The sequence below is a fragment of the Hemitrygon akajei genome, chromosome 24, assembly GCF_048418815.1.
Source record: "Hemitrygon akajei chromosome 24, sHemAka1.3, whole genome shotgun sequence".
In the NCBI taxonomy this organism is placed as follows: Eukaryota; Metazoa; Chordata; class Chondrichthyes; order Myliobatiformes; family Dasyatidae; genus Hemitrygon; species Hemitrygon akajei.
In genome coordinates, this window is record NC_133147.1 from 7,922,483 (window position 1) to 7,946,506 (window position 24,024).

Below are 24,024 nucleotides of genomic sequence, written 5' to 3' on the forward strand. Positions count from 1 at the left end.
GGAGTTCATTTACAAGGAGTGCTTCAAGTCAAGTCAAGTCACTCCTATTATCATTTCGACCATAACTGCTGGTACAGTACACAGTAAAAAATGAGACAACGTTTTTCAGGACCATGGTGTTACTTGACACGTTACAAAAACTAGCCTGAACTACGTAAAAAAAAAACAACACAGAGAAAGCTACACTAGACTACAGACCTACACAGGACTGCATAAAGGGCACAAGAACAGTGCAGGCATCACAGTGCTTCCACAAGTTCGCAACATCTATCACCAAGGACACCCACCATCCAGGCCATACAGTCTTCTTGCTGCAGCCATCAGGAAGGAGGTACAGGAGCGTCGGTCCCACACCACCAGGTTCAGGAACAGTTATTACCCTTCAACCATCAGGCACCTGAACCAGCGGGGATTATGTTGAATCAGAGCTTGCTATGTACTGTGGAATAGTTCACGTTAATCTGAATGGGATTCAGGTCTGCCTGCCTTTTCATTGGCTACATGGAATGGTCTAGGTTCTAACCCTTCCCTGGTAATGCTCCCCACTACACTGACAAATGCATTGGAACTACTTCATGTACCCATTCTGAGCCTGTCAATTTTATCAACTTTGCCTCCAACTTCCATGGTCCCCTTTTTCAATCTCTCTTTCTCCACCTCTGGAGACAAACTGTTGACTGGCATCTTTAATAAACCTACTGATCCCCATGGTTATCTCAGCTATACCTCTTCCCACCCATCTCCTGTAAGAATGTTATTCCCTTTTCTCAGTTCCTTTGCCTCCGCCATATTTGTTCCCAGGATGAGGATTTCCTTTCCAGGACAACAGTGATGTCCTCCTTCTTCAAAGAATAGGCTTCCCTTCCACCACCCTTAATGCTGCCCTCACCCACACCTCCTCCATTTCCCAGATATCCGTGCTCATCCCATCTTCCCACCACCTTAAGAGTGATAGAGTTCTTCTTGTCCTTACCTACCACCCCGTGAGCCTCCACATCCAACACATCATTCACCACAACTTCTGCCATCTTCAATGGGATTCCACCACCAAACACATCTTTACCTGCCCCCTTTCTGTAGTGGTTGCTCCCTCTGTGATCACCGTGTCCATTCGTCTTTTCCTACTAGTCTCACTCCAGGCACATATCCCAGCAAGAGGCAGAATTTCTACACCTGCCCATTCACCTCCTGCCTTACCTCAATTCAGGGACCCAAACAGTCCTTCCAGGTGAGGCAACACTTCACCTGCAAATCTGTTGGGGTCATCTACTGTATCTGGTGTAGCCTCCTCTACATTGGTGAGACCCGATATAAGTTAGGGACAGCTTTGTCAAACACCTCTGCTCCCTCCGCCAAAAGTGGAATTTTCCAGTGACCAGCCATTTTAATTCCTACTTCCATTCCTGTTCTGACATGTTGATCCATGGCTCCTCTTTTGCCATAATGACACCTCCCTCAGGGCAGAGGAATAACACCTTATAATCTGTCAGGGTAGCCTCCAACCTGACGGCTTGAATGTTGATTTCTCCGTCCAGTATTTCTTTGCCTCCCCTTTCTCTCTTCTTTTATACTCCACTCTGGCCTCTCACCGCTTCTCACCCACTTATCACATCTCTGGTGCCTCTCCTCCTTCCCTTCCTCCTATGGTCCATTCTCCTCTCCTATCAGATCCCTTCTTCTCCAGCCCTCGATCTTTCTCACCCACCTGTTTCCAGCTAACCTCTTCCTCCTGCCCCCCCCCACCTTTTTTATTCTGGCATCTTCCCCCTTCCTTCTCAGTCTTGTAGGTGGGTATCAGCCCGAAACATTGAGTGTTAATTCATTCCCATTAATGCTGCCTGACCTGCTGATTTCCCTCAGCATTTTGTGTGTTACTATAGATAACTTCACTCACCTCAACCCTAAACTGATTCCACAACCTACAGACACACTTTCAAGGACTCTACAACTCATATTCTCAGTATAATCAATTTATTTATCTATCTATCTAACTATTTATTTATTATTTTGTATTTTCACTGTTTTCTTTTGCACTTTGGTTGTTTGTCAGTCTTTGTGTGTAGTTTTTTAATTGATCCTATTGTATTTCTTTGGTATACTGTGAATGCCTGCAAGAAAATGAATCTCAGGGAATAATAATAATAAGAAGAAGAAGAATATGTACTTTATTAATCCCGTGTTACAGCATCAACATTTAAAAACACACTTAGCAGTGTGCAGACTTAATTAATAATAAAGTACAGAATAATAATATACAGAATAATAATTTACCAATGTGCAATAATTTGCAATAATGTGCACTAATAATGTACAAAATAATTACACAGAGACTATTGTATTATGATGTGTGTTCTCCTGTTGCACAGAGATGAACTGTTGTAAACGCTTATTGCATTTGGTAGGAAAGATTTTCTGTAACGGTCCTTGTGACAGCAGAGCTGAATGAGTCTGTTCAGAAGGGTGCTCTGCTGTTTATATATATAATACATGCACCACGGTAATGTAGCGGTTAGCATGACATATTACAGCTTGGGGTGTCAGGGTTCAGAGTTCAATTCCGATGTCACCTCTAAGGAGTCTGTATGTCCTCCCTGTGGATTGGGCAGGTTTTCTCTGGGTCTTCTGGCTCCCCCCCCCACAATCTAAAGACTTACCAGTCTGTAGGTTAAATGGTCATTGTAAACTGTCTCGTGATTAGGCTAGGGTTAAATCGGGAGTTGCTGGGCAGTGTGATTGAAAAGACAGGAAGGGACTGTTCTGCACCGTATCCCTGAATAAATACATACAGCAACGTGTAAGTTATGTGACAACAAAATCACTCTGTGTTTTGAACATTCAAGGTAGTGAGGTGCATTCTCAATACCGATCCGTTACACAGAACAAACAAAAGCTGACTGGGATTGATGAATGTGGAATTGTGTATTGAAGAAATGTGTCCATAACTCAGTCATGAACAAACTATTGTACTTTTATGTGTCGATGGAATACACGGTCTCATTACACTGGACAACAAATTTTTTTGAAAGCATTGCTTCGTCAGAATTTTCTTTTTGTTTATGATAGTTCACTTGAAGCTGAACACAAATATAATTTCAGACTACTTGTATCAGATAGGAATTTGGAGAAACAAGAAATTTACTTCTATTGAATGTAATACGTTTAATTGCCTTGCAATAGTTCAACTAAGCTAAAAGTGTTTTGTTGATGATTTACATTTGTACTCAGTGTCTGAGGCTTCTCATTTAAGTGTCCAACAATAATCAGCCGGCATTGATGGATTCCAATTACCCTGATACAGTCTCTTCATGACTACAATGTCCTGGTGAAACCTTTCACCATGCTCGTCACTGACAGCACCAGGATTTGCAGGGAAGAAGTCTGAATGGGAATGCAGAAAATGAATCTTTAGTGGCATGTTGCAGTTCATGGTTTTGTGTGCTTGAAGCATGTTGTCGTCCAACTGCACATAGTTTGGTGCTCTGTAGCTGCCAAGAAAAGTTTCAACAACATCCTTGAATGCTTTCCATGCAATTTTCTCCAGTCCTACCAGAAGTTCTTTAAACTGCCTGTCATTGATGACCTGTTTTGATTTGTAGACCAATAAAAATGCCTGCCTTAATCTTGGCATCAGTTATTCTGACTTGAAGCAACAAATATAGACGATTTCAAATTTTAGGGATTTTCATGATTAGTGGATCAAAATCCATAAGATACACCCAAAAGTATTCAGGAAGCAAAATCTTTGCTGTCCAGTGTTATCCATTATCAGCTCTTTTTATACATACATGTAGGATTTGGAAAGCTTGTTTAAAGAAGTTAGGATGGTGGAGCAGGATTAAAATGTGTAATGAGATGCTATACAACACACAGACGTCATGTGGAGATACAGCTGATCAGGAGGAAGTTCTTGGAGGAGGAAGTGGAGGAGATTTCCCATCAGGGTTCCAATTTGTGTGGGATACAGTGCCCTTGATATTAAAAATCCAATCATCCAATCTAGCCTAATGCAGCCTGCTTGCATAATGAGAGAACAATTATACAACCCTGGACAGAACTCTCTTGTATTTAGCCCAGACAGAAGTAGAGAGCTGTTCTGAGTCTGTGTATGTGGAGATATTTATTTAAATGGAACCTGATCATCATTTCCCAATGGTCCAATTGGATCTGGATGTTATAGGCCAGAACTGAAAGAAGAAAAGTCACAGAGAGAAAAAAAAACAATGAGTATAAATGAGAAAAGCAAATCCAAAGTCACTATTTCATGCTCAAGGCATATGGATTTCAATCTGACAATATTTCAGTTGACTGTACACAAATTAGCCTCAGAAGTCACTTTATGCTTACAAATAATGTCTGCTATATGGCAAGGCAGAGCTGCGTTTGTCCTCATCTAAAGGATTTCAAGTCTCGACCAATCAAACAATGATTTCTCTTACTTAGTGCCCATTATGCCGTTGGCATTTAAGGCATCTGGCCTGGGAGACTCAGAAGTAGAAGGACTGTTCATTGCTGTTTGCATAAGAATTTTGTTCTACCAGTCAGAGTTGTTAATCCTGAGCTGAAGCTCCCAACCTGGAGAACCAGTGGACTCCTCTTAGTCTGGCCTCTTCCCTCTCACCTTTTCGGCATGGGTGACTCTGCCAAGAGCCAAAGCATAAAGCCCTGCCTCCAGCCAACATAGTTTACAGGCTCATCGAGACATACAAGCCTCCAAACCACAACATAGTGGTCCTCTTGGAGAATCAATTTCTCTAGCTTCTGGTAATTTCTCCGCTCTCTCCCTTCTCTCTTTTTCTCCATTCTCCATTCCACAAAGGAGATGGAAGCACACAACATCTCTACTTCCTTAGGAGTTTGTGGAGATTCGTCATGACTTCTAAAATGTTGACAAACTTCTATAGAAGTTGGCCTGGAAGAAAGTGAATCTCAGGATTTTTTTGGCGATATATATGTACTTTGATAATGAAATTTATTAAACTTTGGTTATCTTTTTATCCCTTTTCTTCCTCTCACCTGCCTATCACCTCCTGGGTCCCCTCCTTCTTCCCTTTCTCCCATGGTCCACTCTCCTCTCTTATCAGATTCTTTCTTCTTCAGCCCTTTACCTCTTCCACCTATCACTTCCAAGCTTCTTACTTCATCCCCTCTCCCCCCTCCCCAACCCACCCACCTTACCCCTTACCTGATCTCACCTATTACCCACCAGCTTGTACTCCTCCTCCGCCCCCCTTCCTATTCTGGCTGCTGCCCCCTGCCTTTCCAGTCCTGATGAAGGGTCTTGGCCCAAAACATCGACTGTTTGTTCCCCTCCATAGATGCTACCTGATCTGATGAGTTTCTCCAGCATTGTGTGTGTGTGTGTGTGTGTGTGTGTGTGTGTGTGTGTGTGTGTGTGTGTGTGTGTGTGTGTGTGTGTGTGTGTGTGTGTGTGTGTGTGTGTGTGTGTGTGTGTGTGTGTGTGTGTGTGTGAGAGAGATTAGAAACCGATGTCGCAGCTGGCACAGGGAGTAACCATTGATGACCACTCAACATGACAAGTCTGCATTAAACATCCGTTTCCCCTTTCCTCCACCCCCCAGAAATGCAATTCCATCAACATCTACACAAGTTGCAATATAGATTTGTTGAGCAAAATGTTACCCTGGAACAGGTGAAACTTTCTCTTACCTGGAGGAAGCATTGAACACAATCTCTGAGACAGATGCCCAACATGGGATAGCAGAATCAACTAAACAGTGAGGAATATTGGCATAAATATTTGAAATAGGAAAGAGAATTTGCAACACATGTCACACATCCAGCGAAATAATTGTATTTAATTTTAATCTTCATTGTATTGTAAGCACTGGCTGTCATGAGGATAATAGAATGGTTATGAAGACATTAAACAATATGGCACATATCCAACAGAACAGTATGATTATGTGGTTTATATGTACAACTGAAATTATATTTTTACTTCCCTCTGGGGCACTCTGTAATTAAACAAAATACAATAAAAAGATAATTGAATGGAGGAGAAGCACATCAGCGGGACGCCAGCAAGAAACTTTAGATGGAAAGGAAAACTTGGCTGTTTCCATGATGTGTTCACCCCCTTCTCCCAGCTTTCCAATTAGACACGGCACCCAGGGGAACAGACAGCCAACCCCCACCCACAAAACTCCACAAACATTTCTCAAGTCCCAGTACCCTGTGAGGGCAACTCAACAGGCCAGGCGGTATCTATGGAAAAGAGTAAACAGTCAATGCTTCAGGCCGAGACCTTCATCAGAACCGGAACGAAAGAGAAGTCAGAGTAAGAGGGTGGGGGGAGGGGAGGAAGAAGTACAAGGACGGAGGTGATAGGTGAAACAAGGGGAGGTGAAGGAGCTGACCTCTTTCTTTCCAGCCCCAATGAAGGGCTCTGTCTGAAACGTCGACTGTTTACTCTTTTCTATAGATGTTGCCTGGCCTGCTGAGTTCCTCCAACAATTTGTGCGAGTTGCTTTGGATTTCCAGCATCTGCAGATTTTCTCATGTTTGAGACCTATGGAGAGCAATCTGATTTATGTGCAGAAAAAGACACTAATATTTCTCCTGTTGGGCCGCTTGCATTCTCCTATACTTTCCTCATGGATTCGCAAGGCAGCCTCACTGATGAATATAATTAGATCAGCTTTAGTCGTCACATGTACATCAAAGCATCGAAACATACAGTGAAATGTGTCATATACAGCAACGAGCACACAGTCGGAGGATGTGCTGGGCAGTCGCAGGTATTGTTATGCTTCCAGCACCAACATAGAATGCCCACAATTCACTTACCCTAACTGGTACATCTTTGGAATGTGGGAGGAAACCGGAGCACCTGGACGAAACACGCGCAGTCACAGGGAGAACGTACAAACTCCACACAGACAGCAGTGGGAATTGAACCCTGATCGTTGGTGCTGTGAACTGTTGCACTGGCTACTACACTACTGTGTCATGCCCAGTAGTAGATCAAGCAAAAGAACTTGAACTTATTAGAAATGATCAGGCCACTCACGTACTGTATCACTCAGAAACCAGACCCTAAGGAACCCCAGAATCTGTCTGGTTCCATATATTGCCTCAAGGAAGCCCTTAATGGCTTTTTGGCACCACAGACTTCCTCTATCATTCAAAGCCAAAGTAAATTTACTATCAAAGTACATACATATACAGTGCCTATAAGGAGTATTTACCCGTCTTGGAAGTTTTCATGTTATATCATTTATTTGGCTTTTTTTGACACTGTTTAGAGTGATGGCCAAAAAACTCAATTTTGGTTTTATCAGACCATAGAACCTTCTTCCAGCTGACTTCAGAGTCTCCCACATGGCTTCTGGCAAACTCTAGCCGAGATTTCACGTGAGTTTTTTTTTTGCAACAGTGGCTTTCTCTTTGCCACTCTCCCATAAAGCTGCGATTGGTGAAGCACCCAGGCAACAGTTGTATGTGCAGTCTCTCCCATCTCAGCCACTGAAGCTTGTAACTCCTCCAGAGTTGTCATAGGTCTCTTGGTGGCCTCCCTCACTAATCACCCTCTTGCACGGCCACTCAGTTTTTGAGGGTGGCCTGCCATATTTTTTCCATTTCTTGATGATTGACTTAACTATACTCCAAGGGATATTCAGTGACTTGGAAATTTTCTTGTATTCATCTCCTGACTTGTGCTTTTCAATAACATTTTCTTGGAGTTGCTTGGAGTGTTTTTTAGTCTTCATGGTGTAGTTTTTGCCAGGATACTGACTCACCAGCAGTTGAACCTTTCAGTTACAAGTCTATTTTTACTACAAGCACCGTGACTGCAAACAGGTCACCAAAAACAGATCTCCATTTAACTAATTATGTGACTTTTAAAACCAATTGGCTGCAACAGTGATTTGGTGTGCATATTAAAGGGGTGGGGAGTGAATACATATGTATTCAATTATTTTGTGTTTTATATTTGTAATTAATTTAGTCACTTTGTAGAGATCTGTTTTCACTTTGACATGAAAGTCTTTTTCCTGTTGATCAGAGAAAAAAAGCCAAATTAAATCCACTATGATTCAAGGTTGTAAAACAATAAAACATGAAAACTTCCTAATGGGGTGTATACTGCTTACAGGCACCCTGTGTCATGATATGCAACCCTGAGATTCATTTTCTTGCAGACATTCACAGGAAAATAAAGAAATACAGTATAGTTTATGAAAATTTATACATAAACAGAAACTGACAAACAACTAATGTATAAAAGTAATGCAATAAAATCTGCAGATGCTGAAAATCCAGAGCAACACACAAAAAATGCTGGAAGAACTCCGCAGTTCATGCAGCAATTATGGAAAAGAATAAGCAGTCAACGTTTCAGGCCGAGGCCCTTCGTCAGGAGGATTGAACAATTTTAAACATGCGGAAGTCTGCAGATGCTGGAGATCCGAAACAACACACATAAAATTCTGGAGGAACTCAGCAGGTCATGGAACACCTCTGGAAAAGAGTCTCCATCATCATTTCTGGTGATGGGTCTTGGCCCAAAACATTGACTGTTTACTCTTTTTCACGGATGTTGAAAACTTGCTGAGTTCCTCCAGTATTTTGTGAATGTGTCAAAGAAGACAAATGGAGCAAATAATAAGAAAGTTAAAAAAAATACTGAGAGGATGAGTTGTAGAGTCTTTGAAAGTATCTGTAGGTTGTGGAGTCTTTTCAGCATTGAGGTGATTGAAATTATCCACACTGGTCTAGAACCTCTATCCATTGCACATCAACGGTTCTGCCATGGAAAGAGTGAAGGGTTCCTTGATGTGCACATAATGGACGATCTAGCCTGGACCCACAACACCTCTTTAATAGTCAGCACTTTCCGAGGAGAATGAGCTGTGCAAGGCTCCCTGCCCTCATTCTAACGACTTTCTACAGGAGCACCATCGAGAGGGCCCTGTCTGGCTGCATCATTGTGAGGTACAGAAGCTGCTGCAAGGTATTGGGCCATAAGACCCCACAGAGGACAGTAAAACCACGAAGAGGATCACTGGCATTTCCCTCCCACTATTTGTGACATTTAGACCATAAGACCATAAAACAAAGGAGCAGAAGTCGGCCATTCGGCCCATCGAGTCTGCTCCGCCATTTCATCATGAGCTGATCCAATCTCCCCTTTAGTCCCATTCCCCTGCCTTCTCACCATAACCTTTGATGCCCTGGCTACTCAGATACCTATCAATCTCTGCCTTAAATACACCCAATGACCCGGCCTCCACTGCTGCCCGTGGCAACAAATTCCATAGATTCACCACCCTCTGGCTAAAAAAAAATCTTTGCATCTCTGTTCTGAATGGGCGCCCTGCAATCCTCAAGTCATGTCCTCTCGTACTAGACTCCCCCACCATGGGAAACAACTTTGCCACATCCACTCTGTCCATGCCTTTCAACATTCGAAATGTTTCTATGAGGTCCCCCCTCATTCTTCTAAACTCCAAGGAGTACATTCCAAGAGCGGTCAAACGTTCCTCATATTCCCGGAATCATTCTAGTGAATCTTCTCTGAACCCTCTCCAATGTCAGCACATCCTTTCTTAAATAAGGAGCCCAAAACTGCACACAGTACTCCAAGTGAGTTCTTACCAGTGCCTTATAGAGCCTCAACATCACATCCCTGCTCCTATACTCTATTCCTCTAGAAATGAATGCCAACATTGCATTCACCTTCTTCACCACCGACTCAACCTGGAGGTTAACCTTAAGGGTATCCTGCACAAGGGCTCCCAAGTCCCGTTGCTTCTCAGAACTTTGAATTCTCTCCCCGTTCAAATAATAGCCTGCCCGTTTATTTCTTCTACCAAAGTGCATGACCGTACACTTTCCGACATTGTAATTAATTTGCCACTTCTTTGCCCATTCCCCCAATCTATCCAAGTCTCTTTGCAGACTCTCTGTTTCCTCAGCACTACCAGCCTCTCCACCTATCTTTGTATCATCAGCAAACTTAGCCAGTAAGCCATCTATTTCATAATCCAAATCATTGACATACAATGTAAAAAGAAGCAGCCCCAACACGGACCCCTGTGGAACACCACTGGTAACCGGCAGCCAACCAGAATGGGATCCCTTTATTCCCACTCTGTTTCCTGCCAATCAACCAACACTCTATCCACGTATGTAACTTTCCCATAATTCCATGGGCTCTAATCTTGTTTAGCAGCCTCATGTGCGGCACCTTGTCAAAGGCCTTCTGAAAATCCAAATACACAACATCTACTGCATCTCCCTTGTCTAGCCTACTTGTAATTTCCTCAAAAAATTTCACTAGGTTTGTCAGACAGGATTTTCCTTTAAGGAAACCATGCTGAGTTCTGCCTATCTTGTCATATGCCTCCAGGTACTCCGTAACCTCATCCTTGACAATCGATTCCAACAACTTGCCAACCACCAATGTCAAGCTAACAGGTCTATAATTTCCTTTTTGCTTCCTTGCCCCTTCTTAAACAGCGGAGTGACATTTGCAATCTTCCAGTCCTCCAGAACCAGGCCAGAATCTATCGACTTTTGAAAGATCATTGCTAATGCCTCTGCAATCTCCACAGCTACTTCCTTCAGAACATGAGGGTGCATTCCATCTGGTCCAGGAGATTTATCTACCCTTAGACTATTCAGCTTCCTGAGTACTTTCTCTGTCGTAATTGTGACTGCGCATATTTCTCTTCCCTGACACCCTTGAATGTCCAGCATATTGCTGATGTCTTCCTCAGTGAAGACTGATGTAAAATACTCATTCAGTTCCTCTGCCATCTCCTTATCTCCCATTGCAATTTCTCCAGCATCATTTTCTATCAGTCCTTAAGTGCATCTACTCTCACCTGTCTTTTACTCTTTATATACTTGAAAAAGCTTTTAATATCCTCTTTGATATTATTTGCTAGCTTCCTTTCATAGTTCATCTTTTCCCTCTTAATGACCTTCTTAGTTTCCTTTTGTAAGCTTTTAAAAACTTCCCAATCCTCTGTCTTCCCACTAATTTTTGCTTCCTTGTATGCCCTCTGCTTTGCTTTTACTTTGGCTTTGACTTCTCTTGTCAGCCACGGTTGCATCCTTTTTACATTCGAAAATTTCTTCTTCGTTGGAATATATCTGTCTTGCACCTTCTTCACTTCTCGCATAAACTCCAGCCACTGTTGCTCTGCCGCCCTTCCCGCTAGTGCCCCTTTCCAGTCAACTCTGGCCAGTTCCTCTCTCATGCCACTGTAATATCCTTTACTCCACTGAAATACAGACACATTGGATTTCGGCTTCTCTTTCTCAAATTTCACAGTGAACTCAATCATGTTGTGATCACTACCTCCTAAGGGTTCCTTCACCTCAATCTCTCTAATCACTTCTGGTTCATTACACAATACCCAATCCAGTACAGCCGATCCCTTAGTAGGCTCAACAACAAGCTGTTCTAAAGAGCCATCTCGTAGACATTCTACAAATTCTCTCTCTTGAGATTCAGTGCCGACCTAATTTTCCCAATCCACTCATATGTTAAAATCCCCCACAATTATCATAACACCACCCTTCTGGCAAGCCTTTTCTATTTCCTGTTGTGATTTGTAGTCCGCATCACTGCAGCTGTTTGGAGGCCTGTAGATAACTGCCATCAGGGTCCTTTTACCCCTGCGATTTCTTAGCTCAACCCATAAAGATTCTGTACTTTCCGATCCTATGTCAACTCTTTCTAATGATTTAATATCATTTCTTACTGATAAAGCCACGCCACCCCCTCTACCTACCTGCCTATCCTTCCGATACACTGTGTATCCTTGGATGTTCAGCTCCCAGAGACATGCATCCTTTAGCCACGTCTCAGTGATGGCCACAATATCATACCTGCCAATCTGTAACTGTACAACAAGATCATCCACCTTATTCCTTATGCTGCGTGCATTTAAGTATAACACCTTAAGTCCAGTATTTGGTATTTTTTGCATTGATTGCACTGCAAATTTGCTCCATCACCTGCCTGTCCTTCCTGACATCCTTACTGCTCACTACCTTAGATCTAATTCTGTTTTCCCTCTCCTCCGCTCCATCATTCTGGTTCCCATCTCCTGCCAAATTAGTTTAAACCCTCCCTAACAGCTCTATTAAACCTTCCCACTAGGATATTGGTCCCCCTAGGATTCAAGTGTAACCCGTCCTTTTTGTACAGGTCACACCTGCCCCAAAAGAAGTCCCAATGATCCAGAAACTTGAATCCCTGCCCTCTGCTCCAATCCTTCAGCCACACATTTATCCTCCACCTCATTTCATTCCTACTCTCACTGTCGCGTGGCACAGGCAGTAATCCCGAGATTACTACCTTTGCGGTCCTTCTTCTCAACTGCCTTCCTAACTCCCAAAACATTTACTAGGAGTATTGCATATGTAGGGGCCAAAGCATTGTTGAGGATCACTCATACCCATCCCACAATCTCTTTGACTCACTACCATCAGGAAGGAGGTACAGGAGCATCAGGACTAAGACTGCCAGACTGGGTGACAGCTTCTTCCTTCAGACTGTGAGACCCTGCCACCACTGAGGTCTCATCACTGGGACAGTGAGCTGATTACTGTTTACCTGTGAGGTGTGCTACATGCATTTTTGAATTATATTTTATTAACTTACTTATGGTAACATTTTGTTTTCTGTGCTGTGTGTGATATATGTTTTGTGGGTGCACTGTGGTCCAGAGGAACGTTGTTTGGTTTGGTTGTATATATGTCCAGGCAGATGACAATAAACTGGACCTTGCTCCTGAGGAGCCTTATTCCAGTTGCTTGTGTATATGTACAGTATAGTCAGATGACAATAAACTTGTACTTGAGCCAGATGACTGTAGAGTAGTAGTTGTTTTTGAACCTTGTGGTGTGGGACCTAAGGCTCCTGTACTTCCTACCCAATGGTAATAGTGAGAAGAGAGCCTGGCCTGGATGCTGGGGGTCCTTGATGATGCAAGCTGGTCTCCTGTGGCAGCTCTCCTAGTAAATATACTCAGTGGTGGGCAGGCTTTTTCCTGTGATGGGCTGGTCTGTACCCTCTACCTTTTGTAGGTTTTTTTTTTCTGTTCCTGGGCATTGGTGTTTCCATATCAGTCCACTATGCAACCTGTCAGCAAGAACAAGGCTAATGTTGTGCTTCATTCACATTAACCCCAGTTTCCATCTGCCTAATTCCCTTAGGTCAAAGGTCCGTTTTAAATATATTTGATGACCCAGCATCCTCTGAGAACATTCCAGTTCCATGACTAATGTCTTCTTGCAGACCCCTGATCCTTTCTTCCAAGTTTATCCCACCTAAGAGAGAGCGATCACTCAGCGTCTCCCCTAACCAGCCGCTCACATTCTCAATAACATCATTTTTCATTCTGAGCTACCGTGAGTGACCCGGGAGAGCAAACCGGCTGAGCAACGTCAAGCCTAAAGCAGAGGCCAGAATTCGCTTATGTAGCAAGGAAATAAGACTGGCCTCTATTCAGCAAAGGAATACACACAAACCAGGCAGCACCTATGGGCAGAGATCCGTCATCAGGACCATAGAAGCTGCCTGGCCTGCTGAGTTCCTCCGGCATTTTGTGAGCGTTGCTCTGATTTCCTGCACCTGCAGATTTGCTCCTGTTTGTGAGACACGGATCTAGTTGGGCAAACTTTTCTTTGAAGCAACGCCTCATGGAGTGGTACGGCAGCGTAACGGTTAGAGTGACGTTTTCCAGCGTCGGAAAACGTTTTTCCTGGGTTCAATTCCCACCGCTGCCAGTGCCTTCTCCCCGTGACCACGTGGGTTTGACCCGGGTGCTCCGGTTTCCACCCACAGTCCAAAAGCGTACGGACTGGTCACATGGGTGGCCGGTAGCCGGTAATGACCATGTCTAAATAATAATTAACCCTCGGCCAGATCGTTAAAAGTACTTGGGAACATTAAGTTTGGTCCGTTCTGGAATAAACTCAAATTATCACTTCTTTTGAGAGTAGCGCATTCCACAAAAATAAATTATTCAACAATGACGTCACTCATTCTTTAAATTTATTTTTCTACATTATGCGTTATAGAGCAGGAGCCAATCGGAGACAGGGAAGCCAGGTGACTCGCTCACTTGTTTGAAACAAAAGTTTAAAAGAAAACTGAGAACTGAAATGGACACCATGAAGCTTTGAACATTAAAGCGGAGTATAGTTACTTTATGCCATGTTAGTTTAACAAATACCATTTAATTCTCCCTCTGAAAAGCCAATTGTGCGCGAAGTTCCTGGTGCTACACCATTAGAAGATTCAGATGCGGGTACATATTTTCTCCTGTTCAACGCCGCTCGTGTGAATCTCGGGCTGGAGTAGTAAAAAGTAATTGCAGTATAATTCGGCTTCCGATCTCAGGAAGCGCTGACAGCCCATACGATCATTCTCAGCAGTTTGAAAGGAATTCTTTGGTGTGGGAATAGCCTTTCCGTATTAGAGGTCCCGGTGTCATAACTGACCCAGACCTGATTAAATCTCCATCACCGACACTGGTTCCACCTCACACAATCCGCATGTGATCCGGATTAAAACGAACGCCGCGGCTGCTGCCGCTTTCTTTATGTGAATTAATACGAACAATTCTCTACGCTTTTAACGTGCTCGAACGGGCTGAGGTACTTCAGAGAAGTGTCAACAAAGTTTGGCCAGAAGGGTGTAATTGGTCGGCGCGGGATCCTTGGACAGGAAAGAATTGTTATTGCGCTGGTTGGATGGATGAATGGATAGTATAGATAAAGCATCTCATTTGGTTACTTTAGAGATAACCAAACCCATAGTCAAGTTCGTAAATGGAAAAGGAAGACGTTGAAAGGAAAATGTAAAGGGATTTCGGGAGGGAATTCAAGAGTTTAGATCTCATCAGCGGAAGTTCGGTAGGCAATAGAGGGGTGATTAAATCCAGGGATGACCAAGAGGATCAAATTGGCAAGGATAGGCGTCTTGGCGTCTATCATTAATGTAAAAGCGTAATAATGCACTGGGTTCCTTCAGGTTGTTATAGTCGAGGGTGGTAATGGGGCCAGGGTCCCTCTGCCCATTAATACTCCCAAAGGCGTGCGACTCAAATAGCCTCTGACAACCAAGTCCAGCTCCTGGCCTTCATGTACGGCTTAGTTCCTAAGCGCAGTGGAACCGTTTCTACTGACAGAAGAAGGGGTAAAGGAGGGTTACCGGCCTTTAAAACCAATGGCTTCGGACAGATGGGGCTCTCAGTCGCGGTTGACAGCTCATCTAGGAGAAGGAAAACTCTGATCTCAAACCTCCGCTACCTGGTGGCCACACCCACCCATGGGGAAAAGCTTCGGGAGTACCCCTGAGGGAAGAATCCGGAGCTGGAATCCCTGAGGCCGTCCTATCTCGACTGCAACGCCGCCAGACCGTTCCTATGGATGGTCAGAGGTGTGGAGAGCGGGAGCCTGTTGCAGGGGCAAATGTTTGCTCTCTGCCCTAGCTCGCGTATCTCGTCGAGAGCTGGGACGCAACATCCAGGGTCGACCCCGACCAAGGGAGGCCTCAAGAAGTAATGAACTTGCGCGGGGTCACAACTTCCTTCCTACCCGGTCTGCTCCGGCGGTCTGCCCAACAACGGGGCTTTAAACTCGTTCGTTCCTTATGTGTGTGTGTCGTGTGACTTGGGCGATCATGGTTTTTCCACCATCATGATTGTTCTTGGCAAATTTTTCTACAGAAGTGGTTTGCCATTGCCTTCTTCTGGGCAGTGTCTTTACAAGATGGGTGACTCCAGCCATTATCAATACTCTTCAGATATTATCTGCCTGGTGTCAGTGGTCACATAACCAGGACTTGTGATGTGCACCGGCTGCTGGTACGACCATCCATCACCTGCTCCCGTGGCTTCACGTGACCCTGATCGGAGGGGGGGGGGGCAGATTCTATACCTTGCCCAAGGGTGTCCTGCAGGATAACGGAGGGAAGGAGTACCTTACACCTTCTTTGCTAGAGATGTATCTCCACCCCTCCACCCATCAGACACTGGGTATCTAATTTTTGCTCGGTGTCTGTTGTACCACCGAGTCTAAATCATTTTAATGTCGTGTTTCTTTTTATATTTTCAGATGAGTCCTCAAACCAGTTTCCCGACTATCATCAGACTTTTAAAACACACATGCGACAGGTATCATGAATAGGATGGAAGCGGGGCGTCTGGTCTTCTCCAGAGGCCGGGACTGTGTCTGGTCAAGGCGTGGTAAGCTGAGAGGAAGGAAACACACTGCCGAAGACGTAATTAAATTGGCAACACACACAAAATGCTGGAGGAACTCAGCAGGCCAGACAGCATCTATGGGAATGAATAAACAGTCGACGTTTCGGGCCGAGACCCTTCCTCAGGACTTTCTTTTTCCCTGCATTCTGCCCGGCCTGCTGAGTTCCTCCAGCATTTCGTGGGCGTTGCTTTGATTTCCAGCGGACGAGTGTCAGGAAACGGCAGGAATGCGTCCATTTTGGCGCAAAGAGTGAGGGGAATGGATTAGTGGCTGAGGCAGATATATCAGGGACATTTAAGAGACGCTGGTTGAAAGATAGATGGAGGTTTGTTTGTTTATTGATTGATTCAGATACTGTGCAGAACAGGCTCTTCCGGCCCTTCGAGCCACGCCGCCCAGCAATCCCCCGATTTAACCCCAGCCTAATCGCGGGACAATTTGCAATGACCAATTAACCTACCAACCGGTACGTCTTCAGACTGTGGGAGGATACCGGAGCACCCGGAGGAAACCCACGCGGTCACAGGGAGAACAGGCGGCGGCGGGAATTGAACCCAACTCCGATTTTGGAGTAGGCTGAAGGGTCAGGAAAAGATTGTGGACCGAAGAGCCTGCTCTGTTCTGAAGAACGGTTGTCTTTGAAAGTGGTGGTACAAGCTAAGATAACAGTGGTAGAGCATGAGATTTATTAAGGCAAAGAGCGTAAGCATGGCGTTTGTAGTCAACCTATGTAAAATATACCAGATTCTGCAGATACTGGAATCACACAAAACGCTGGAGGAACTAAACAGGACAGACAGCACCTATACTGAGAATTGGACAGTTAACGTTTCGGGTCGAGATTTTTCGTTCCCTTTTCCTTCACTGACGCGGCCTGACCCGCACAGTTCCTCCAACGTTTTCTGCTTTGCTGTACCAAGCGCTCCACACAGAAAATGCTGGGGGGACTCAGCAGGTCAAACAGCGCCTGTGGAAATAAACAAACCGTCCTGATGAAGGGTCTCGGCCCGAAACGTTGACTGCTTATTCATTTTCATAGATGCTGCCTGACCTGCTGAGTTCCCCCAGCATTTTGTGTGTGTTGCGCTGGATTTCTCTCTCGTGTCTACGCAGCGTAAAGCGCTCATTGGGCCGTTACCAAGAGAATTGCGGGCGCTAATCCTTGGGAGTAGTGGAGGGCGCAGAAGAGACTGCAATACCGCAGACTGCGGGGGAAACACAGCGGGCATCACGGGCACCACCCCTCGCCACACATCTTCAAAAGAGTGGCATCCATCATAAAGGACCCCCCGCCATCCGGGACATCCCCTCCTGTCATTACAGCCATCGGGGAGGAGGCACAGGAGCCTGAAGACACACACTCAATGATTCAGAAACAGCTTCCTCCCTTCCGCCATCAGAATGGTCTATAGGAACACTACGAACCCATGAATTCTACCTCGCTATTCTATTTCGCACGATTTGTTTTTCTTACATTATAACTTAATATTTTTTATGCCTTGCTGCCACAAAACAACACATTTCACGATATATGTCAGTGATAATAAGCCTGATTTTGATGAGTGGAAGCAGACATTTCGGGCCGAGTCGATACACCAGTGAGTGAAGGAGAGCGATATGGGCTGCTGATCAGAGATCTAGGGTTCACAGGAGTTTACTGGAATTTCTCTAGAGATAATGGATTCAAGATGCTAGTTAGACCGGAGAGGCTGGGCAACAGAACAAGCAGAGAGGCAGGTCCCGGCCGGTGCGGGGAGGAGACGGAGGCAGCAGATGCTGGAATCTGAATGGGCACACGATTTGCTGCAGGAACTCAGCGGGTCAGGTAGCATCTGTGGAGGGGAAATGGACAGCTGACCAGCTCGGGTCAAGACCTTTCATCTGGACTCGATGAAAGGTCTCGATCTCAAAACGTTGACCGTCCATTGGTCTCCACTGACCACCTCATCGCCCGGACCCGCGCCCAGGAGCTTCTCCAGCATCTGTATGTTTTTGGGCCGGATCCCTGGGGAGGGAAATACCGGGAACGGGATAAGAAGATTAGGAGCTGGGGCGGGGGAGGCGGGTGGGCTGAGACGGCCGGATCTGGGACAAAATCGGACAGGCTAACGCCGGGTGCGAGAGGAGCAGACGGACGAGGACGGATTGAGGAGAGACGCCGGGTACGAGAGGAGCAGACGGCGGGGACGAGAAGAGCAGACGGTCGGGGATGGAGTGAAGGTAGATCCCGGGTACGGGAAAAGAAGAATGGGATCTAGGGCTGAAGGGAGTCGGCCCTGGTGTGTGGACGGAGAAAGGGCTGACGCCGGGTACGGGAGGAGCAGACGGGCGGGGACCGAGTGACGGGAGGCGCCGGGTATGGGAAGAGGAAACGGCCGGGGACTGTAGGAACAATCAATGGCAGGGAAGAACGAAGGATGTGACTGAAGGGCTTGTCCAGCACGGAGTGACCGGGCCGAGGGTCCGGCTCCCACACCACTTGGCAGCCCACTCACCGCAGCCCAACCCAGCCCAGCCTCCCCTTACTCCCCCCTCCCCGGGCACACAAGACCCAGTGCCACCCCTCATCCTGTCCCACCCCTCCCCAGTCCGGTGCCCACGCCGCTTCTCGGCGCGCCGATTGGCCACCCCGCCCAGTTGACGTCACGAAGGATGGGAAGGGGGGGCTGTCCGGCGGCGCGGCGATTGGCTGCAGGGCGAGCGGCCAATGAGCGTGTGTGCACGTGTGGGCGGGGTCGGACTCCGGGGGGAGGGGCGGGCGGCGGACGGACGGGCGGCTGGGGCGGCGGGGGGAAGAGGGAGCGAGAGAGGCAGCGACCGGGCGCTGGGGCGGCTGCGGGCGCCGCCGCATCTTCCGCCGGGCGGCTCGGAAGATGGTGCAGCAGCAGCAGACGGGGGTGGCCAGGAGGGGCGGCGGCGGTGGAGGAGGAGGGGGGCGCGGCGAGGCGGCCGACAGTGGCATCAGCGACATGAGCGCGGCTTCGAGCCCCAACCCCTGGAGCGGGACCCCGGGCCGCGGCGACGAGGAGGGCGCGGGCTGCTGTCAGCCCGACTGGTGCAAGACGCCGAGCGGCCACATCAAGCGGCCGATGAACGCCTTCATGGTGTGGTCGCAAATCGAGAGAAAGAAGATTATGGAACAGGTGCCCGACATGCACAACGCCGAGATCTCCAAGCGGCTCGGCAAGAAGTGGAAGATGCTGAAAGAGGCCGAGAAGAGCCCGTTTATTCGGGAGGCGGAGCGGCTGCGCCTCAAGCACATGGCGGACTACCCCGACTACAAGTACCGACCGCGGAAGAAGGTACGGGGAGAGACAGCCGCCGCCCCCTCCTCCTCTGCCGCTGCCGCCCCCGCCTCCGACAACAAGCCTCACAAGAAGCCGCCGGGTAAGAAGCACAGCCGGACGCACAAAGCCAAGCAGCTCCTGGAGCGCTCCAAAGCCAAGCGTGCCAAGGCGCAGGGTCAGCTCGGCGGCGTGGGGCCGAGCGGCCGCCGCCCGCAGCCGCCCGACCTGGAGTCGGAGCCCGAGCCGGAGGATGAGGAGGAGGAGGACGAGGAGGAGCCCGAGGACGATGAGGAGCCCGAGGAGTTGCTGCACTACTGCCTGGCCGGCAAGAAACCGGGCGCGGAGCTCAGGACCCCCGGGCGCCCGGCGCTGCTGCCCGCCGCCCACGCCCACGCCCGGCCGCCCGACGACTGCGACCAACAGCTGCTGCTCTTCGACCTGAGCCTGAACGTAGCGGCGGGCGGCGGGCTGTCCGGCCCGGGCGGCAACCTGTCCCTGGACAAGGACAGCGACTCTCTGGCGGGCGGCAGCAGCCCGGTGTCTCACTTCGAGTTCCCCGACTACGGGACCCCCGAGGTGCGCAAAATGATCTCAGGAGACTGGCTGGAAATCGAGTCCAATATTTCCTACTAGGTTGACGGACCGAGCCGGGCGTCGCCTCCTCCCCCCCCCCCCCCCTTCCGTCTACCCCCTCCCCTCTCTCCCTCCCGGCCGGCTCCAACGCATCGGATGCAATTCTCTTCCCCGGAGGATGAGCGATGTCTCTCTCCTCCCCAACCCCCTGCTGGAAGCTCGTCCTGCCAAGGGCTCTTCTTCGTTTGAGCCTTCCCCGGGGCGAAGCCGTTGTCCTCAGCCCGTGGGAAGGAGCTCCCCATCCCCCTGTGAATGTGAACGATGGGGAGGGGGGAGAGGAAGGAGGTAAAAACGCTCCTCGCCAGGTTGAACTCTTCCGGGGGGTGGGGGGTGAGTGGTACATCGAGGACATTGCCGAGGGGTCCGGGATTGATTATTCTTGCAGAGGAGGGGTGGTGGGGGGGGTGGGTAGGGGAAGTATAAGGTTTGAAGATTGCGACTGTAGTTTCGTGTGGTGTAGGAACAGAGAGGTAAATGACTCATTGTGGTCCTAGTTTTACGAGTTAGTGTCATGTTGGTGATTTTTAGCCTGTTAACCCGACCCACGTAGGTTCTTTGCGGGGAGCAGATCAAATCTAGATCAGATGTGGATTTTCAGAGGGGGTGGTGGTGGGGTTAAATGGGCTTTTCTGGTGTTGGCCTTGGCGATCGGTTGTTTTCGGACCAACTAATGTGGTATTATAAAGTGAATTTTTTATGTCTTGGACACGCTGGTTAGAATACGAGAACGCGCAGGAAGGTCCGATATCTTCCCGGAGATAACGTGAAGGCGAAGAGGTTTGTCTAAAAAAAAGGCTCGCGGATTTGCTGGGTTGGTTCAAAGACAATGTGGATACAGTTAAAGGTTGGAACTATTAGTGAAAAGTAGATGAATTTGAGAAAAAAATAGTTTATTGTGCCAATTTAGTACAGTACATCTATCATGACAGGGATGATTCTGAAGATTTAAAACGTCGTGGCGTGTCATACCTCAATAAATGCGTTCATTCTTGGAGAAGTTCAAGGTTGGCTGGGGATTGATCGGAAGGCACGCGACGCAGGTTTCGATATTTGTGTAGAAGCGATCACGACTAGGATGATGTTGTGCTGTAGTCTGGTAGCTCGCCTCCGGCTTTGGATCATGTATAAAAATTTAACTGTGAATTTGAAATCTCTGGTCTCAGCTGCTAACCGCTTCTGGGGTTCCCAACCTTTTTTTAAATGCCATGGACCCCGGGTTGGGATCCCCTGACTTCCCGACTGTGGGGTGTAGGGTTATCCTGCTGTCGGGAAGTTGCTGCCCAGCACCCATATTGTCCCTTTAGGACCTCGGTGTTGGTGGCCAACCGCACGTACTGGGTGCGAAGAAAAAGGTTTACACAAGTCGCAATCAACGCGAGTCAACGCGAATGCGGTTGAAACCCTGTCACCCCGGCACTGTTCCGCTATGCACTGAATCATTCCTTAACCTGAGGTGCATTGTATGTTTGGGGTCTGTAATTAAACGCACATCGTCATCTGTCTGAAAGGGAGGGGCAGTTTTCGTTGCCTGTGTGTCCAGGTTGTGGAACAGCGGACGGGTGATAGCAGAGATTTACCGGAGTTTCCTTTTCGGTAGCCTGTATAAACGGCTTTTTTAAAAACATATTTCTGTTGTCAGAACTGAATAACGCACACTTTTTTTTAAACTCTGGCCACAGATTCAAGGTACTGTACATAAATCTGGATTTTTAAAAAAAGAACAAAATCTAATTTTTTTTAATGTTGTAGAAGATTAAATATTTAACCAATACCTCTGAGTTTGAAATTGCTTCAAAGCTGTCGAGGGGCTGTCCGAAAAGGGAACCGCGTTGCTCAGCGGTGCCAATATCCAATCTGTTTTTGTATCCATTTTCCTCGACCATTTCATTTAGAGAGCATGCGCAGTATGCGTTGTATCGTGGTCCTGCCTTTCTTCCCAAGGAATTAGTGAATGCGACTGGGAAGCTGACGGTCACGATACAGTAACTCAGACCTTTTGACTTGGCGTGGTACAATGTCGGCATTTATACCAGTTGAAGGCGTCACTCCCCCACGGAGCGAAGCGACAATGGATGATTGGAACCACAGGAGATTCTGCAGATGCTGGAAATCCAGAGCAACACGCACAGAGAACGCTGGAGGGACTCGGCAGGTTAGGAAATTACTAAAGCACTGCCGATGAGACCTTAAGATATAGGAGTAGAATTGGGCCATTTAACTCATCTGCTCCGTCATTTCATCGTCTCTGAGCCATTTCCTCCCCAGCCCCAATCTCTTACCTTCTCCCGGTAATCCTGACTAATCAGGAATCTGTCAACGTCTGCCATAAATATACCGAATGATTTGGCTACCACAGACGCCTGTAGCAACGAATTCCTCAGATTCACCACTCTCTGGCTAAAGGAACTCCTCATAATCTGGACATCCTTCTATTCTGAGGCCGTGCTCTCTGGCCCTAGTCTGTCCCGCCATAGGAAGCACACTCACCATACCCACTCTATCTAGGCCTTTCAATATTTGGTAGGTTTCAATGAGTTCATCCCTCTTCCCCCCTCCTCCATTCTTCTGAATTCCAGTGAGTACAGGCCCAGAGCCATCAAACGCTCCTCCTAGGATAAGCCTTTCAATTCTGGAATGGAGAACTGCTGCCCAAAACACTGACTATTTCTTACCCTCCACGGATGCTGCCTGACCTGCCGAGTTCCTCCAGGCAGCATCTATGGAAAAGAGTAAACAGTCAATGTTTCAGTCCTGATGAAGGGTCTGGGCCTGAAACGTTGACTGTTTATTCATTTTCATGGGCACTGCCTGACCTGCCGAGTTCCTCCAGCATTTTGTGTGTGCTGCTCTGATTTCCAACATCTGCAGATCTTTCTCTTGTTTGCCAAGTTCCTCCAGCATTTTTTCGGTGTGTTGCAAAAGGGATGACAACTTTCTATTTGCAAACCTGTGGTCCAAAATACAAACAAAAAAAAATCTAACTTGAAACATCATTCCATCAGTTTGTCAATGGGAGGATCATCCTCACCAGATACTGCACAAGACTGCAGTGTTTGGGTGGTTCACTTGGTATTTTGAATTCAAGGCAATATGACAAAACTTTCAAAGCAATATCAGTGTGTTCTTGTAATGATGTTGCAATAATTGCTGATTTTTTTGCCTTAATGAAATTAAATATTTTCCATAGATTGCAAAAGATGATTGCTTTGATGCAGTGTGGGAAATGCCCCCTCTCCCCAGGTATGAAGGTCACATTGTACCAGGCCTTGCAAGTCAAGGTTGCAGTGGAATTACATTTGGTTTTGATGGTTTCAAAATCTATCCAAAGACCAGCACATCATTCCTCAGAAATAACTGGCCTAAAATGGGTTCATTCCCATTAATTTCAGGAACAAAGCCTTTATAGTGCGATTTTTATGACGTGATTTTTTTTTTAAATCCAAAATTACCAGCATTTTTTAGTCAACTGGTTGGTTCTGTGAGGATTTTAATTTATTTTTTGCAACGTATGCTAATTTTAACTGCATGCATGTGTATAGAATGTATAGAGATATGGTCACACATTTGTATGTGGGCCAGTGTATGTGGTTATATTTATAAACAATAGCTTGACTGTTTAGATATATTTTAAAAACAGAATTGTGGTAGATTAAAAAAAAGTACCTTTTTTAACTAGTCTACATGTGCTTCACGGCCAAAATTATTAAAATGTTCAGGGAAATTAGATAGCCCAGAGGATTAAGAGGTCAATCTTTATGCCCCTATTATAGAAGGCTGTAATTGGCAAAAAGGAGATGCCTGAGTTGATTGTACTATTCTGAGAAAGCCTTTATATAATACACTACCTGTTTCT

The 24,024-nt window shown here is 46.7% G+C and overlaps 1 protein-coding gene and 1 long non-coding RNA gene across 2 annotated transcripts; one reads left to right on the plus strand and one right to left on the minus strand.

Annotated features, from left to right (window-relative positions):
* Positions 1 to 2,179: 2,179 nt before the first annotated feature.
* Positions 2,180 to 22,150, minus strand: LOC140715840 (uncharacterized). The gene is made up of 3 exons (XR_012096190.1): positions 21,944 to 22,150; positions 5,668 to 5,728; positions 2,180 to 4,184 (listed from the first exon to the last, which is right to left on the minus strand). It is a non-coding gene; the product is annotated as an uncharacterized lncRNA (long non-coding RNA).
* On the plus strand, positions 19,061 to 20,192 carry LOC140715577 (transcription factor SOX-11-like). Its single transcript, XM_073027940.1, has one exon. The coding sequence runs from the start codon at positions 19,125 to 19,127 to the stop codon at positions 20,169 to 20,171; it is 1,047 nt and encodes a 348-aa protein (XP_072884041.1). The 5' UTR covers positions 19,061 to 19,124; the 3' UTR covers positions 20,172 to 20,192.
* Positions 22,151 to 24,024: the final 1,874 nt, after the last annotated feature.